Source organism: Monodon monoceros, unplaced genomic scaffold (genome assembly GCF_005190385.1).
Source record: "Monodon monoceros isolate NGI ecotype Baffin Bay Population unplaced genomic scaffold, NGI_Narwhal_1 Super_Scaffold_8, whole genome shotgun sequence".
Lineage (NCBI taxonomy): Eukaryota > Metazoa > Chordata > Mammalia > Artiodactyla > Monodontidae > Monodon > Monodon monoceros.
The window spans coordinates 27,938,041-27,957,243 of NW_021703785.1; the positions used below are offsets into that span (position 1 = coordinate 27,938,041).

Genomic DNA, 19,203 nt, shown 5'->3' on the forward strand with positions numbered 1-19,203 from the left:
ATTGTTTTACCATTATCTACTATATAAACACTTCTACTGTGCACAAAACATTGTGTCAGACTTTGCAGATGACAGATGGTAGGACATAATATCTGCTCTAAGAGATTAAAGAGATAATAAAGATGAGACATTTACATAAATACCACAAAACTATACCAAATATGACTAGTTGTTATATAATATGAATAATGGAGCTGTAATAGCTTAGAGAGGCAGAAGTCACATCTCACTGGATCACTCAGGGAAGACTTCACAGAGGAGGTGGTATGTGATCTGGATCTTGAAAAATGGGTAGGACTTGGATGGATGGATATGGTGGCCTTGAGGTTGGAAAAGGCCACCATGTGGATGGAATGGTATAAAGAAAGGCAGAGGCTCCAGAAACTACAGAAAGGAAGTGATTAAATTTGGTACTGCATGTAGGATAAATGTAAGGGTGAAGTCAGAAATTGCTAAGGAATGTTAGGTTGAAGGCAGGTTATCAAAGGCATTGAATGAGGTTATACATAATTGAACAGGCAATGGGGAGCCAGGTGGAGTGATTTTTCCAGCAGAATCGTAGAAAGAAAACTCTGGCAGTGATGGGTAGTAACGGTCTACTGGGGGGAGAGATGAGGAGTGTAAGTCAATCTGGATACCTATTCTGATAACCTGTGATGGAACCAATGATGGTCTGAACTGGGGTGAGGTCGTGGGGGTGTGCAGGGCATTTTAGACATTTAATCCATATGTGCCTAATACTACACAAAGGGGTCAAGACATGAAAGAATCAAAAATGATTCTGGGGGGGGACCTTTAAGATGGCGGAGGAGTAAGATGTGGAGATCACCTTCCTCCCCACATATACATCAAAAATGCATCTACATGTGGAACAACTCCTACAGAACACCTACTGAACGCTGGCAGAAGACCTCGGACCTCCCAAAAGACAAGAAACTCCCCACGTACCTGGGTAGGGCAAAAGAAAAAACAGAGACAAAAGGATAGGGACGGGACCTGCACCAGTGAGAGGAAGCTGTGAAGGAGAAAGGTTTCCACACACTAGGAAGCCCCTTCACTGGTGGACATGGAGGGTGGGCGAGGGGGCGGGGGGCGGGAAGCTTCGGAACCATGGAGGAGAGCGCAGCCACATTGGTGCTGAGGGTAAAGCGGAAAGATTCCCACACAGAGGATCGGTGCCGACCAGCACTCACCAGCCTGAGAGGCTTGTCTGCTCACCCGACGGGGCGGACGGGGGCTGGGAGCTGAGGCTCGGGCTTCGGAAGTCGGATCCCAGGGAGAGGACTGGGGTTGGCAGCGTGAACACAGCCTGAAGGGGGCTAGTGCACCACGGCTAGCCAGGAGGGAGTCTGGGAAAAAATCTGGACCTGCTGAAGACGCAAGAGACTTTTCTTGCCTCTTTGTTTCCTGGTGCGCGAGGAGAGGGGATTAAGAGCGCCGCTTAAAGGAGCTCCAGAGACAGGTGCGAGCCGCCGCGATCAGTGTGGACCCCGGAGACAGGCATGAGACGCCAAGGCTGCTGCTGCCACCACTAAGAAGCCTGTGTGAAAGCACAGGTCACTCCCCACACCTCCCCTCCCGGGACCCTGTGCAGCCCGCTACTGCCAGAGTCCTGGGATCCAGGGACAACTCCCCCGGAAGAACGCACGGCGCGCCTCACACTGGTGCAACGTCATGCTGGCCTCTGCCGCCGCAGGCCCGCCCCGCACTCCGTACCCCTCCCTCCCCCCGGCCTGAGTGAGCCAGAGCCCCCGAATCAGCGGCTCCTTTAACCCTGTCCTGTCTGAGCGAAGAACAGATGCCCTCAGGCGACCTGCACGCAGAGGCGGGGCCAAATCCAAACCTGAACCCCAGGAGCTGTGCAAACAAAGAAAGGGAAATCTCTCCCAGCAGCCTTAGGAGCAGTGGATTAAATCTCCACAGTCAACCTGATGTACCTGCATCTGTGGAATACCTGAATAGACAACGAATCATCCCAAATTGAGAAGGTGGACATTGGGAGCAACTGTAGACTTGGGGTTTGCTTTCTTCATCTAATTTTTTTCTGTTTTTATGCTTACTATAATTGGTAGATTTGTTTATTGATTTGGTTGCTCTCTTCCTTTATTTTATATATATAATATATATATTTTTCCTTTTTCTGTTTTTGTGAGTGTGTATATGTATGCTTCTTTGTGTGATTTTCTCTGTATAGGTTTTCTTTTACCATTTGTCCTAGGGTTCTATCTGTCCTTTTTTTTTATATATATAGTTTTTTAGTGCTCGTTATCATTGATGGAATTGTTTATTGGTTTGGTTGCTCATTTCTTTTCTTTTTTTATTACTTTTAATTTTTTTTATTTTAATAATTAATTTTTAAAAAATTTTTAATTATTTTCTTTCTTTTTTTTTCTCCCTTTTCTTCTGAGTTGTGTGGCTGACAGGGTCTTGATGCTCCGGCCGGATGTCAGGCCTGAGCCTCTGAGGTGGGAGAGCCGAGTTCAGGACATTGGTCCACCAGAGACCTCCTGGCCCCATGTAATATCAATCAGGGAGAGTTCTCCCAGAGACCTCCATCTCAATGCTAAGACCCAGCTCCACTCAACAACCAGTGCTGGATGCCCCATGCCAAACAACTAGCAAGACAGGAAAATAACCCCACCCGTTAGCAGAGAGGCTGCTTAAAATCATACTAAGTTCACAGACACCCCAAAACACACCACCGGACACGTTCCTGCCCACCAGAAAGAAAAGATCCAGCCTCATCCACCAGAACACAGGCACAAGTCCCCTGCACCAGGAATCCTACACAACCCACTGAACCAACCTTACCCACTGAGGGCAGACATGAAAAACAATGGGAACTATGAACCTGCAGCCTGTATAAAGGAGACCCAAAACACAGTAAGTTAAGCAAAATGAGAAGACAGAGAAATACACAACAGATGAAGGAGCAAGGTAAAAACCCAACAGACCAAACAAATGGAGAGGAAATAGGCAGTCTACCTGAAAAAGAATTCAGAGTAATGATAGTAAACATGATCCAAAATCTTGGAAATAGAGGGAGAAAATGCAAGAAACATTTAACAAGGACCTAGAAGAACTAAAGAGCAAACAAACAATGAGAAACAACACAATAAATGAAATTAAAAATTCTCTGGAAGGAATCAATAGCAGAATAACTGGGGCAGAGGAACGGATAAGTGACCTGGAAGATAAAATAGTGGAAATAACTACAGCAGAGCAGAATAAAGAAAAAAGAATGAAAAGAATTGAGGACAGTCTGAGAGACCTCTGACAGAACATTAAACACACCGGCATTTGAATTATAGGGGTCCCAGAAGAAGAAGAGAAAAAGAAAGGGACTGAGAAAATATTTGAAGAGATTATAGTTGAAAACTTCCATAATATGGGAAAGGAAGTAGTCAATAAGTCCAGGAAGAGGAGAGTGTCCCATACAGGATAAATCCAAGGAGAAACACACCAAGGCACATATTAATCAAATTATCAAAAATTAAATACAAAGAACAAATACTAAAAGCAGCAAGGGAAAAACAACAAATATTATACAAGGGAATCCCCATAAGGTAAACAGCTGATCTTTCAGCAGAAAATCTGCAAGCCAGAAGGGTGTGGCAGGACATATTTAAAGTGATGAAAGGGAAAAACCTAAAATCAAGATTACTCTACCCACCAAGGATCTCATTCAGATTTGACTGAGAAATTAAAACCTTTATAGACAAGCAAAAGCTAAGAGAATTCAGCAGCACCAAACCAGCTTTACAACAAATACTAAAGGAACTTTTCTAGGCAGGAAACACAAGAGAAGGAAAACACCTAAAATAACAAACCCAAAACAATTATGAAAATGGTAATAGGAACATACATATCGATAATTGCCTTAAAGGTAAATGGAATAAATGCTCCAACCAAAAGACATAGGCTGGCTGAATGGATGCAAAAACAAGACCTGTATATATGCTGTTTACAAGACACTCACTTCAGATGTAGGGACACATACAGACTGAAAGTGAGGGGATAGAAAAAGATATTCCATGCAAATGGAAATCAAAAGAAAGATAGAGTAGCAATTCTCTTATCAGACAAAAAAAACCTTTAAAATATAGACTATACTATTATAAGAGACAAAGAAGGATACTACATAATGATCAAGGCATCAATCCAAAAAGAAGATATAACAATTGTAAATAGTTATGCACCCAACATAGGAGCACCTCAATACATAAGGCAAAGACTAACAGCCATAAAAGGGGAAATTGCCAGTAATGCAATAATAGTAGGGGACTTTAACACCCCACTTTCACCAATGGACAGATCATCCAAAATGAAAATAAATAAGGAAACACAAGCTTTAAATGACACATTAGACAAGATGGACTTAATTGATATTTTTAGGACATCCCATTCAAAAACAACAGAATACACTTTCTTCTCAAGTGCTCATGGATCATTCTCCAGGATAGATCATATCTTGGGTCACAATCAAGCCTTGGTAAATTTAACAGAACTGAAATCGTATCAAGTATCCTTTCTGACCAAAATGCTATGAGACTAGAAATCAGTTAAGGGGGGAAAAAAAAGTAAAAAACACAAACACATGAAGGCTAAACAATACGTTACTAAATAACCAAGAGATCACTGAAGGAATCAAAGAGGAAATCAGAAAGTACCTAGAGACAAATGACAATGAAAACGCGACAACCCAAAACCTATGGGATGCAGCAAAAGCAGTTCTATGAGGGAAGTTTATAGCAATACAATCCTACTTCAAAAAACAAGAAACATCTCAAATAAATAACCTAACCTTACACCTAAAGCAATTAGAGAAAGAAGAACAAAATAAATCCAAAGTTAGCAGAAGGAAAGAAATCATAAAGATCAGATCAGAAATAAATGAAAAAGAAATGAAGAAAATGATAGCAAAGATCAATAAAACTAAAAAGCTGGTTCTTTGAGAAGATAAACAAAATTGATAAACCATCAGCCATATGCATCAAGAAAAAAAAGGGAGAAGACTCAATCAACAGAATTAGAAATGAAAAAGAAAAAGTAACAACTGACACTGCAGAAATACAAAAGATCATGAGAGATTATTACAAGCAACTATATGCCAATAAAATGGACAACCTGGAAGAAATGGACACATTCTTAGAAACGCACAACTTTCCGAGACTGAACCAGGAAGAAATAGAAAATATAAACAGACCAATCACAAGCACTGAAATTGAGACTGTAATTAAAAATCTTCCAACAACAAAAAAAAGCCTAGGACCAGATGGCTTCACAGGCGAATTCTATCAAACATTTACAGAAGAGCTAACACCTATCCTCAAACTCTTCCAAAATATAGCAGAGGGAGGAACACTCCCAAACTCATTCTATGAGGACACTGTCACCCTGATACCAAGACCAGACAAAGATGTTACAAACAAAAAGAAAACTACAGGCCAATATCACTGATGAGCATAGATGCAAAGATCCTCAACAAAAGACTAGCAAATAGAATCCAACAGCACATTAAAAGGATCATACACCATGATCAGGTGGGGTTTATTTAAGGAATGCAAGAATTCTTCAACATATGCAAATCAATCAATGTGATAATCCATATTAACAAATTGAAGGAGAAAAACCATATGATAATCTCAATAGATGCAGAAAAAGCTTTTGACAAAATTCAACACCCATTTATGATAAGAACCCTCCAGAAGGTAGGCATAGAGGGAACTTACCTCAACATAATAAAGGCCATATATGACAAACCCACACCCAACATCATTCTCAGTGGTTAAAAACTGAAAGCATTTTCAGTAAGATCAGGAACAAGACAGGTTGCCCACTCTCACCACTATTATTCAACATTGTTTTGGAAGTTGTAGCCACAGCAATCAGAAAAGAAAAAGAAATAGAAGGAATCCAAACAGGAAAAGAAGAAGTAAAACTGTCACTGTTTGTTGATGACATGGTACTATACATAGAGAATCCTAAAGATGCTACGAGAAAACTACTAGAGCTAATCAATCAATGTGGTCAAGTAGCAGGATACAAAATTAATGCACAGAAATCTCTTTCATTCCTATACACTAATGATGAAAAATCTGAAAGAGAAATTAAGGAAGCACTCTCATTCACCATTGCAACAAAAAGAATAAAATACCTAGGAATAAACCTACCTAAGGAGACCAAAGACCTGTATGTAGAAAACTATAAGACTCTGATGAAAGAAATTAAAGATTATGCAAACAGATGGAGAGATATACCATGTTCTTAGATTGGAAGAATCAACATTGTGAAAATGACTATACTACCCAAAGCAATCTACAGATTCAATGCAATCCCTATCAAACTACCAATGGGATTTTTTACAGAACTAGAATTAAAAATTTCACAATGTGTATGGAAACATAAAAGACCCCAAATAGCCAAAGCAATCTTGAGAAAGAAAAACAGAGCTGGAGGAATCAGGCTCCCTGACTTCAGACTATACTACAAAGCTACAGTAATGAAGACAGTATAGTACTGGCACAAAAACAGAAATATAGATCAGTGGAACAGGATAGAAGGCCCAGAGACCAACCCACGCACATATGGTCACCTTATCTTCGATAAAGGAGGCAAGAATACACAATGGAGAAAAGGCAGCCTCTTCAATAAGTGGTGCTGGGACAACTGGACAGCTACATGAAAAGAATGAAATTAGAACACTCCCTAACACCGTACACAAAAATAAACTCAAAATGGATTAAAGACCTAAATGTAAGGCCAGACAATATAGAACTTTTAGAGGAAAACATAGGAGGAACACTCTATGACATAAAACACAGCAAGATCCTTTTTGATCCACCTCCTTGAGAAATGGAAATTAAAACAAAAATAAACAAATGGAACTTAATTAAACTTAAAAGTTTTTGCACAGCAAAGGAAACCATAAAAAAGATGAAAATACAACCCTCAGAATGGGAGAAAATATTTGCAAATGAAGCAACTGACAGAGGATTAATCTCCAAAATATACAAGCAGCTCACGCAGCTCAATATCAGAAAACAAACAACCGAATCCAAAAATGGGCAGAAGACCTGAATGAACATTTCTCCAAAGAAGATATACAGATTGCCAACAAACACATGAAAGGATGCTCAACATCGCTAATCATTAGAGAAATGCAAATCAATACTACAATGAGGTGTCACCTCATTGTGATATCTCAGAATGGCCATCATCACAAAATTACAAACAATAAATGCTGGAGAGGGTGTGGAGAAAAGGGAACCCTCTTGAACTGTTGGTGGGAATGTAAATTGATACAGCCACTATGGAGAACAGTATGGAAGTTTTTTAAAAACCTAAAAATAGAACTACCATATGACCCAGCAATCCCTCTACTGGGCATACACCTTGAGAAGACCATAATTCAAAAAGAGTCATGTATCACAATGTTCATTGCAGCTCTATTTACAATAGCCAGGACATGGAAACAACCTAAGTGTCCATGAACTGATGAATGGATAAAGAAGATATGGCACATATATACAATGGAATATTACTCAGCCTTAAAAAGAAACAAAATTGAGTTATTTGTAGTGAGGTGGATGGACCTAGAGACTGTCATCCAGAGTGAAGTAAGTCAGAAAGAGAAAAACAAATACTGTATGCTAACACATATATATGGAATCTAAAAAAAAAAAAAAAAATGGTACTGAAGTACCTAGGGGCAGAACAGTAATAGAGACATAGACATAGAGAACGGACTTGAGGACACGGGGTGGGGGAAGGGTAAGCTGGGACAAAGTGAGAGAGTGGCATGGACATACATACACTACCAAATGTAAAATAGCTAGTTGGAAGTAGCCGCATAGCACAGGGAGATCAGCTCGGTGCTTTGTGACCTCCTAGAGGGGTGGGATAGGGAGGGTGGGAGGGAGGATGATGCAAGAGGGAGGAGATATGGGGATATATGTATACATATAGCTGATTCACTTTGTTATACAGCAGAAACTAACACACCATTGTAAAGTAATTATACTCCAATAATGATGTTAAAAAAAAAAAAAAAGGTTCCAGAAAGGTGATCTTGCCTAAATGAGAGAAAAGAGAGAAGGCAGGAAATAGCACATTTCGGGAGGAAGTTGAAAATAGCCTAGGACATTCTAAATGGGGGTGCTGGGGAGACAGATAAATAAGGATCTGGGTCAGCAACATAAATACAGGATTCAGGGTTTGGAATAAGGTCACCACCTGGACAACTATGGTGACCGGGATGAGCACTACTCACCAGAAGAGAAAGCAGAGGATGAAGAATGTCCATAAATGTTAGTACCACCCATTTCTAATTACCACGCTAATCTTGAGAGCCTGAGTCTTTCTTCTTTGAAATTATATGTGATAAACAGCATTTGAAACAAAAAGAGAAGAAAAATGCAAGTTCAAAAGCTCTTGAGCTCTCACCCCTTGTCAGCTTTCTGAAATGAAGTGGTCACTTTGACGATGTTTTCAAGATCCTGACCCTTTCAAACAAACAAACTCAAGTCAATGAAGGAGCTAAAATGTCTGATCTGTGTTCAGTGAAGAAAGCAAAACTCCAAGTGTTATCAGGAGTTACTGAGTTTAACTGAATAACAAAATAGTCTGTCATGTCAGCTCACGGCATTCACACACACACACACACCAGTCACTCCACCTGGGCATTGGCTCTGCCATCTACTGCTCACTGAAATAACTACAGTTTCTCCTAAAGACTGATATTGGTTGTACACAATTTATATACTTAAAAGGATATGGATAAATTGGGAGATTGGGATTGACATATACACACTACTATATATAAAATAGGTAACTAATAAGAACCTGCTGTATAGCACAGAGAACTCTACTCAATACTCTGTAATGGCCTATATGGGAAAAGAATCTAAAAAAAAAAGGGTGGATATTTAAAAAAAAAAGGATATGGAAAAAAAATTCAATTAACTGCAAAAGTAAACACAGAAACATGTTCCGAAGTTTTTCTACCAACCAAGGAGCATTAAGCAACATATTCAGATGATCAATTAGTCCCTTATATGAGGTGAAAGTATCTGTCTTCTTATGTTTCCAAAGGGAAAGAAAGTACATTTAAAACTGTAGCTGAGCTTGAATCCCCTCTGGTCTCCCTAGGTCATGAAAAGGAATAATTAGGGAAATCCTTATAGCTTTACCTGTAATTAAGACCTGTGCTTCATAAATGATATCTTAGAAAGTTAATAGCATTCCATGAAGATAGAATTTTGTAGTCAAGGAAATTTGGGAAACATAACCAACTTTTAGAGATTTGGAATATGTATAAGCACACTGAAGGTTCTGGGAAGTTCATGTAGAGAGCTCTATTCTGTTGTGTTTCCTAAACATGTAAGCCATTAAATGCTTCTTTCACAAAACATTCATTGACATCTTGTGGCACATGGGACATAGTTTGGGAAAGATAGAGATAGAGCTGTACCTTAAGGTACTAAGTACAGGGTACTCTCCCCAAAGGTAAGATATCTGTGTGATGCATGCCTGAGAGTCAAGGGAGTTAATAAAGAAAATAAAAAGTATGTAAGTTTGGCACTTTGGAAAATGTGTTTCAGTCAAAAAAAATTGTCTGAAAAAATTGGCTTATTATAATGGTTAAGATGGTAAATTATGTTAGGTTTTTAACCATAATAAAAAAATTGGTTTATCATATTGATAGATCTATAAAATAACATTGTTCAAAAACTAATTTTAAAAATAGTGTTTTTCAAATAAATAAATAAATATCCAAAAGAAATACTAAATTGGATGGGATGTTCAAGACAACAGGCGTAAACCAGCACTGTCAGGGGGAAACCTTGCTCAAAAGCATCAGTGCAATTTGTAAGCCTTTTTCTGATGGTGCAGGTGAAGCTGAATATGATCTTGTCATACAGCCAGTTCTAGGCAAAGCTTTTGCAGATGTTCAATCAAATAACTATATTTCCACCTATTCACTTACACGTCAACAACAGCTGTTTTCCTGTCTTAAGGGGTTTAATCTTATTCTGTTATCGTGTTCAGACAATTTTGGTTGCTCATAATGTAATGCTTAGAATAGAAATAAAAGGAATAAAATTCTGTAGGTACATATAAAAACATTTATTACCCACTATTGAAGTCAGCTGGAAAACTGATTTGTCTATTTTATTATTAATTTTAGGTATGTTTGTGTTCCAACAAAGCATACTTTATCATATCTACAATTACACAGATATAGATATATAGATATAGATCACTATACCTTGTATTTCTTTCAGCAGATCTGCTGGTTTCTGTATATGCACTTGGTTTAGGTGGACATATCTGCCTATATTTTTCAAGTTAAAGATAATATCTGTTAGGTAAGAAAACACTTCTCTGTTAGATTTAAATTTATGAGAAAACATTTACATTCAAAGAGATGAAAGTGTGTTTGAACAATAGCACTACTGGAGATAAAAATCTTCTAAATATGTTCATGTTCATTTTATTTTAGTTTCCAGTCATCAATAAAGAATTTTTACACTTATCTCTATTAGATAATGATACAATATTTAAAAATAATAAGAATCAGGGCTTCCCTGGTGGCTCAGTGGTTAAGAGTCCGCCTGTCAATGCAGGGGACACGGGTTCCAGCCCTGGTCCGGGAAGATCCCACATGCCGCGGAGCAGCTGAGCCCGTGCGCCACAGCTACTGAAGCCCGCGCCCTGGAGCCCGTGAGCCACAACTGCTGAGCCCGCATGCCACAACTGTTGAGGCCCACGTGCCTAGAGCCCGTGCTCTGCAACGGGAGAGGCCACCTCAGTGAGAAGCCTGCGCACTGCAAAGAAGACCCAACGCAGCCAAAAATAAATAAATAAAATAAAAAAATAATAAGAAGAATCATTTCTTGTTAGGTATCAGAGAGATTTTTTTCTCAAAGACTTATTCCATTTGAATACTATCAAGAAATATGTTTTCTCAGATAAGATGGTAAAGACTTTCATATTTCCAGTACACCCACCACATTGAGAAAGACCACACTGAGTTGTTAGAATTAAATTTTACAGTACTAGGTTCTGTTACAATTTGTGATATGACTTTTCTCTGCTGTTTTTCTAAGTATCTGATTGGCCTACTTATACATTCTTGCTTGTTCTCAAGAAATTATATTCAACTATTTTTTTTGTACTCCTGAGGACATGTGTTAATTACATAGGAAACACTTCCCTTTCATATTCTTTCATTAAAGTCATCTTGCTGTGATTAAAGCAATCAGGGTTTTAACATGCAAGTTGTCCTCATTTTATATTTAAGATCATTTGTGGAAGAAATAAATTAGAGTAGTAAAAATGGATTAGACCCGTTCCCATGGAATCTAGCTTCTTTTGAATCTGTACAAGTTCACTGCTCTAGAGTCCCGAGTTTTAGTTTAGAATTTAGGTCGTACTAACACCAACATTTTTTAGCCCCCTAAAAAATCTTATTCAAATTAAGATTTAATTGTTCAGTACTATCAGAGTAAAAGGAAAAATAATGTAAGATAGAAAGCCTGAGAAGTTATTTTTAAGAGTATAATCATAACCGTTGCACAAATTAAAAATTATAAATCTGGCCTATATTTTAATTAATTCAATGAAGAAGTATTCTCTTAACATTAAAAAAAGTATCCTCTCCTCCCAAGGACAAAATTTCAAAGGTACTGTGAAATTTCACTGAATAGAAATTCAGACCTGGGTTTTTAACTCTTAGGTTGTATGCCTAAAGCTACACAGCCCTGCCACCCAATCAGCATTTTCTGGCTGAAGTTACCCCCTTAATAAAGAATAGTTCTCAAATTGTCTTACATGTTGTCAAAAGAATCACCATCAAAAAGTAAAACTACAAAAGAATCAAAGGCAGGCCATTAAGCAAATCTAATGTATTCAGTCTTCATTGAGATACCATTTTTTAAAACTCTCAATAATAATGGAAATGTGCCATGTAGGTCTTGAAAAACAGTTCGATACGATATGATTAAACTGTTTAACAGGAACACATGGGAAGATGTTCAGATCTCTGAATTTGTTTTTAAGTATTAATTATAGAGCACTGGAGATTCAAAGTAGAAAAGCAAGTCTGTCTTTTTTTCTTGGTTCGGAGACAAGTTAATTAGAACATTTTTTCAAATTTTGTTATAGTTTTGAAATAAATTACAAATGTCTCAATTAAAATAAGACTAAAGAACTACCCACTTCCTGGACATGACTACTGTTTAGTTTCTATATTGAAAGTACTTCCATAAGACAAGTAATGGCCATAAGTATCCAACGACAAACATAAATACACGTTTGTGTGGGCAAATAGAATTAGAAAATCTTTCCAAGTGCTTCTTCAGTGAATACGCACACAAAACATACACATGCTTTGCACAGAACAAGTCACAATTCACTTGCTTTCATTTCCCTTGAACTTCATTTTGCAAGAAATTCTGGAGTGCTAGGTCTTACCTGTTATCCCGCCTCAGCTGGTTAGGAGATGAAACAGGAGAACTGGGCTTTGGAGGTATTGGAGGGTGAATAGTTGGTTCCCTTTAGAACAGAAACAGCAGTTCATTTCACCATGGAAACACAGTAAATTTTCGCATCTATTCACCAAATGCATTTATTGTCTATATGGAAATAGCTCATGCATCTTACAACCCTTGTGCATGAGCTACCTGAAAGGCCAGGATCTTTGGAGCTCTAAACTTTAAATAAGTCAAATTACAGGTATTTTAAAAGTTCATTTAATCAGATTTTTGGAAACCCTGTCCTCCCCAACTATAGCTTGAAACATAATGTGTTCTTTAAACAGCTTAATATTTTACTAGACTGTCTCACTCAAGTTGTGACATTTTGGGTCAGCAGTGCACAGCATAGTAAATGGTTCTTGGGCATTAACATATAAGCTTCTTTAGGAATTATGCCAACTATCAAGCTGCTACGGAAACAGCAAGAAAGGTTTTTAATTCCACAGACCTCAAGGTGAAGTTGATTTGAAGCTCTTAACTAAATCTGACTTAAATATTGTCAGCACAGGCCAGTTTGATGCTGGCAAAGCTTACATACACTGTCAGCCTAAACTTTCCAACAAAGTGCCAAGGCAGCCTCTGAGCTGGCATGATTTGATCACCCAGGAACTAGAGCAGGCAATTATGGGCATATATGGGATGCAGTCAGAACTTTATCTAGGGCACGTCACCCCCCCACCCTGAAACTCCCACCTCAGTGGTTCCCCATTATCCTCAAGATAAATTCCATGAAAGTATCCCTGTGATCTAGACGCTCTGTACCCCTCTGGCTTCTGCAGCACCTTAGGGAGCAGGTAGGCTCTGGGGTCAGGCTGCCTGAATTGCCAGCTGTGTGACAATGGCCTAAACTGATTCCATTTCTTCATTTGTAATAACTCTTCCAATAGGATTGTTGGGGTGTTGTCAGGACTGAATGAAATCATGATTTTATCTAACACATTTATTGGTAGCTTTCTATGCACATGGCACTCTACAAAGTGGATAATTCCCCTGTTCTCAAAAGGCTTTCAATACACAAATAAATATATGACAGATGAAGAAAAATACTAAGAAGAAAATAAAACAGAGTAAGAGAATATAGGGTGATGGTGTGGGAACACCTGTCTGTGAGGTGAAATTTGAGCCAAGACCTGAAGGAAGTGATAAAATGAGCCATGAGGATATCGGAGGAAGAGCATATAAATATGGGCATCATCAGCTTCGAGATGGCATCTAACCCTTGAAACTGGATGAGATCACCAAGGAAGTCAGTGCAGGTAGAGACGAAAAGAGGGCCAAGCATGGACCCCTGACCCTTGCAATGTCCAGACGTCAAGAATATGAGAAGGAAACAGTAAAAGAGTCTGAAAAGAAGTAGCCAAGGAGAAAAGAAGAGAAATATGAGGGTGTGGTTCCGGGAAGTCAAGTGAGACAAGTGTTTCAAGAAGCATTTGATCTGTCAAGTTGCATATGGCCATGCCAAATGCTACGGACCGAGCAAATAAAACAAGAGTGGGGAGTTACCATGGTGTTGGCAATATGGTGGTCATTGTTAACCCTGATAAGAGCAGTTTTGATGGAGCAGTGGTGATAAAACCTTCTAGGAGTGGATTTAAGGCAAAATGGAAGGCAGAGGCATTGATGTAGATACTTCTTTTGAGGCATTTTGCAGTGAAGAGGGAAGAGAAAAATGGGAAGCTACCTGAAGGTTGATAGGTCAAGGAAGGTTACTAGAGTATGTAGATATGTTGATGGGAATGATCCAGTTAAGACAGTAAATTTGATGGTGCAGGAGAGTAAGCAGAAAATTGCTAGACTTGGGAAACCAGGAGACCTAGGGCACAAGGGAGGGGGAGGTTGGTCTTGGATGGAAGCACAGAGAGCTCACTCATTTGATCCTCACTTCAATCCCAGAGATAAGTATTCTGCTTCTTTCTATTTTACAGATGAAAAGACTGAGGCACAGAAAGTGAAAATAAATAACCCAGCTGGTAAGGGGCAGAGTGAGAAATCCAAACCAGGAAGTCTGGCTCCATAAGCCCTCCCCCAGTGGTGCTGCCTTTCAAGGACTCTTTGGGCAACACCAATGGCTTAGTTGAGGTTAAGGCTCATGGAATTAAAAAAAGGTAGTAGCCATTGTTTTCTTTTGCCATGTTCAGCTGCTTTAGGAGCAGGAATGGACTAAACAGAGAGTTGGATTTAACGAAGTTTCTAATTCAGCCAAGAAAGTGGAACAAAGAATGATGACAAGGGAAGGGGTATGCAAGGAAGTGATTACAGCGAGGGACCGTGGGATCTGAGACGGATGTGGAGGGAACTGAGGATATGAAGGGAGAGGAGCTGTTGAAAGATGGTAGAATCAATGGATTGGTCGTTGTGGTGGGGCTGGAGAACTGGAATCAGAGGACTAGAGAGACTGAGCTGGATAGAGTAGATAAAGCGTGAGTAGATAGAAAATGGAAGCCAGAAAGGGAAAGCTTTGAAATTGAAGTTTTGCAGTGTGTGTGGTTACTTACAAGGGCAAGATCTACAGGGGGCTGGGGTAGGACAATGGACAAGATCATTGGAGAGAAGATCAAGAAAGTGAAAGGCCAGGATGGGGAAGGATCCACTACATGGATTTGGGAATCAGCAGGCATTATGACAGGAGTGGTGTTTGTGGGAGACGATGAATCCAGTGCCAAAGTCTCCACGGAGTGAGGGTGAGTGGCTCAGAGACCTTCGGATGACTCCAGTGAGGAAGAGAAGCTCATGATGGCGTGGCTGCAAAGAGGATGAGGAATTTTAGGGAGGAGGGAGTTAAACTTGATAGGAACTAGCAATATGGAGCAAACAGGATCCCGCCTCTTCCTCCAGACCCTGTGATACATGGGATTAGAAGAAAAGCAGCCCTCACTGAGAGACGAGCCTGAAGAGGAGCGAGTTTTGATGATACTGAATGATGCATCCAGGAAGGTTCAGTGAACAGGTTTGAGGGGTTGGGATGCTGTTAGGTTGGGTCATGTTCAGCGATGCACAGAGCTCTGTGGGGATGGTCCAGGTGAAAAGAAATGATCTGATTGGAGTTCCCATGGGGATCCATGGCCACAGGGATGGGGGACGTGAAGGAATTAGTCCTGAAGCTTTCTGGCAGTGTGGTAGTGAGTTCCTGGGTGATGGGCAGTGGGGAAGCAGACACAGAGCCTGGTGGGTCTTCTGGTTCTTGTGTTGATGGTGGCTTTGAAGCCAGCAGGAGGGCATGCAAAGCATTAGAGCACCTCCTGGCTCAGTTTAAGTGCTGTGGCTGTTGTGCTCGTCCCATACAAACCCAGCGCTGTAGCTGGGCCAAACCACTTGCACTTCCTAAACCCATCTCACCACAACAGCACATTCTTTCTTCTCTCGGGCATACCTCCTTCTCCCTTTCACCTGGATACTCGCCTTACCCTTCAGACTCTATCTTGGGGATTACTGTCTGTAGTGGTACCCAACACTGTGGTGAATACATTTCTACGTCTTCCCATAGCACACCTTCTTCACAACTCATACCATGCTGTTCTGAATTACACAGAATTTTTTTGTTTCCACCCTGCCTGAACTGAAAGCCCTAAAAGGATAGTTGTATCCCAAGTACTAGGATTATATATGATGTTGGTGCCCAAGAAAGATGTGTTGAAAGGTGGAGGGATTGGCTGAAATTCTATTTGGTAAGGAGGAAAATGGGTACTGAAGAGTGGCCTAAAACTTTAAAAATCTGTTCAAGTTTAGCTGTCCCACAGAAGTCCATTGTTAATTCCACTACCTAACACCTAGTAGGTGCTGGGCGCTCAGATGAGTTATTGAGTAACATGATATGCCTGGAAAAAAATAATTTACAGGATAATAGTTGCCCCATTCTAACCTAATGCTAGATTTTACAATTAGATATTATTTTATTTATATTGATTACCATCATCTTCCCTTCTCAAAACATATCCCTGCATCGGGAATAATTTAATGTCACTCAAGTGATAATGTGTGTTTCATGTATCTGTGTCGATTAGCTGATTATATGCTTCTCTTCCAGGAATAGAGGAAAGGGTAAGAAGGTGGTCAGTCCCATCTATTAATGACAAGGCACTGGATATCTGAAAACAGGCAGGAGAGCAGTAACAAGAAGGAAGGGAGGATTACAAAAAAGGAGACAAGGGATGGTGCCCAACTTTGCTTATGCCAGAATCACATTGGTAAAAAGCTAAATTTCTTCCATGTAAAGTGGCTAAGCCCTCAAAGAGGTGGATAAATATTGACTGTGTCTGAGAGTCAAAGATGAGTAGAGAAGATCTGGGTGCACAGGAAAGAGATGGCTTGGGGAAAGAAAAGCTAGGCGTGCAGTTGTGAAGGCCAGGAAAAGCAGAGGAGCGTATTTATTTCTGAGGGTGATGCATTTACACGCCTGTTGGCCTGGGCCAGGGCAAGTCCACACTGAGGGCAATCCACCTCAAAGGAGCTTTCATTTGCATCTCTGCAGTGACAGCCACAGATGACAGAACCCCGGCCCTGGGGACAATGAGAGGATTCATTCATGCCGTGCCAGGAGCTCGAGGCCATGCCAAGCAGGGGCATTAGAATGTGAGAGCGAGGCAGGAAGCTGTGGCCCGGAATGTTTTGAAGAGACAAAAACGAGAGACATTCATGTGGAATGATCCTGTTTGAACACCACTTTGAGACACACTGTTTAAGCTTGGATGAGTCGACACTGGTTCTCCCCTCTGTCTTTCCCTCAACCCCATAAGACATTTGCAGGGTCAATGACACCACACTAGTGGCTATAATTGTAAAGAATAATTTTCAGGAATCAAAAGGCAGCTTTCCCCAGCAACATGTGAAAACTTGCAGATTGTAGCCCAAAGCCCAGAGCTAATAGAAATAACGCTGTCAACTTGTTTATATTTCCTCATTTTAATACGCTGCTGCAAAGATCACTTTTTGCATTACAGCTTTTTTGGAAAACATGCTTGCCTCTGTTATTTCTGTTCCAGATTGACTTTGAGAAGAACATTTCTATTACTCAGCACAGGTCAAGGTTGAAAGAATAATTGACTCTAAGAGTTGATGGTGAGTTTTCTTTTCACTTTCCATCATGCTTAGCTTTTGTGTCCCATAAATAGAATTTTTATTCCAACAATGGCAAAGGAGAGGGAAATTATATTTTTTGAGTAACATGCCAACTTGGCCAAGTTCTCACATACTTTATTCAATGCACACATCTATCCTGTGGAGTGTATATGTTTGTTTTGTTTTGTTTTCACTGAGTCTTAAAACAAGGTGAGTAATTTGCCCTGGATCACACTGCTAGTGACTCAGTCCAGGTTTTAATCTAGCCTTTCTCATGTCAAATCCCATGCTTTTTCCTCTATCACACTGTATCAAACCAATACTCTTCCAGGTATGACCAGTGAAAATCTAAGAACAATAGGTTGTCCTGCATTATTTCCTTGCCCAAGACAGCATCAGTTCAAAAAGCACTTATTCCACAACTGCCCTAGTTATAATGTTAGGACACATAACAACGTATGAGGCAAAGTTGGGCATTCAAAGACTAGAAAAGGTGTGGTGTGGTCCATGGTCTCAGAGAGCTTACAGATGCAAGGCATTCTAAAGATTCAAAAGAATCTTTAGATTCTTTGCTCAAAAGAATGATTGCTGTAACAATGTCTTACTTTCAGTGGCCAAGGACCATTTCAATGAGCCACACCACAACAATGGAGCATTCAGTGGACTAAAATTCCAGAGACCTAGGTTTTAGACTAGTTTTGCCACTAACTTTGATTTGATCCTCTCTGAAGAATCTGCTTCTTCATTTACAAAAGAATGAGACTGGTCCAGATCTGTGGCTGGTAAACCACTGCATGACCGTGGGAAGGCAGAGTGATTGCAAGGAATCCTCAGTTCCACAGAGCCCTGAGGACTTGCTGTGGATTAAGTACCTTGAACATTCATATACTGCACTTTCTAAATGTGTGTAGATTCAGTTGTGGTTAATAAAATGTAAATTAGTATAATTTAGGTTGGATCTATAAGAGCTCAAATAAACTTTAGCTGCCAATAGACACAGAGGGACAGAAATTTTCAAGTATTGCAGAATTCATAGCAGCACATTCTGAATTAGCTTTCTCCTCATTCTATTCAAACAAGACTTTTCAAAAATAATAAACCTTGCCTCAGGTTAATGGTCTAATTACTTTGAATGTCTATAATGTGTATTCTAGGGATTCAGATAAGATTTTTAAATCACTATACTTTGACATTTTACTGAGAGTATTAGATTCCTAATTTTTACATGACAGATTCTAGTTAATACAAGAAGGTTTTTGTTTAGATAGGTTTTGTTGAGATAGAAATAAATATATAGTATGATTTAATTTAACATAGTATGATTTAATTTAGGGTGACAGCAAACTTTGTAGAAGGTTTGGTACCAATAGAGTTAAAAATGTTGCAGCATAATTAGAAAAGCTACATTTTACCGTTTATAGCTACAGACAGAAAAATATAATTGTAGTGCAAGGTTGCCATAGCAACCCACTTCTCAATCAGGATTTTTTTTCCTCCTTCAAATCTACCAATCAGCTAAGTGGAAGTGAAAACCACTGAAAGAGAAGAGGTTGAAACAAATATGGATGGGAAATTATGAAAGTATGTAGCAAGCATTTAACAATATAAT

General features: G+C 39.6%; 1 protein-coding gene across 12 annotated transcripts in view; it reads right to left on the reverse strand.

Annotated features, from left to right (window-relative positions):
• Positions 1–19,203, reverse strand: part of SCEL (sciellin) — a 254,474-nt gene that overhangs the window by 59,328 nt on the left and 175,943 nt on the right. For all 12 annotated transcript variants that reach the window (XM_029210129.1, XM_029210127.1, XM_029210126.1 and 9 more), the window contains 2 exons: positions 12,478–12,558; positions 10,271–10,336 (listed from right to left, as the gene is read on the reverse strand). In XM_029210129.1, coding sequence (XP_029065962.1) covers positions 10,271–10,336; positions 12,478–12,558 — 147 coding nt within the window. The remainder of the gene's footprint in view (positions 1–10,270; positions 10,337–12,477; positions 12,559–19,203) is intronic.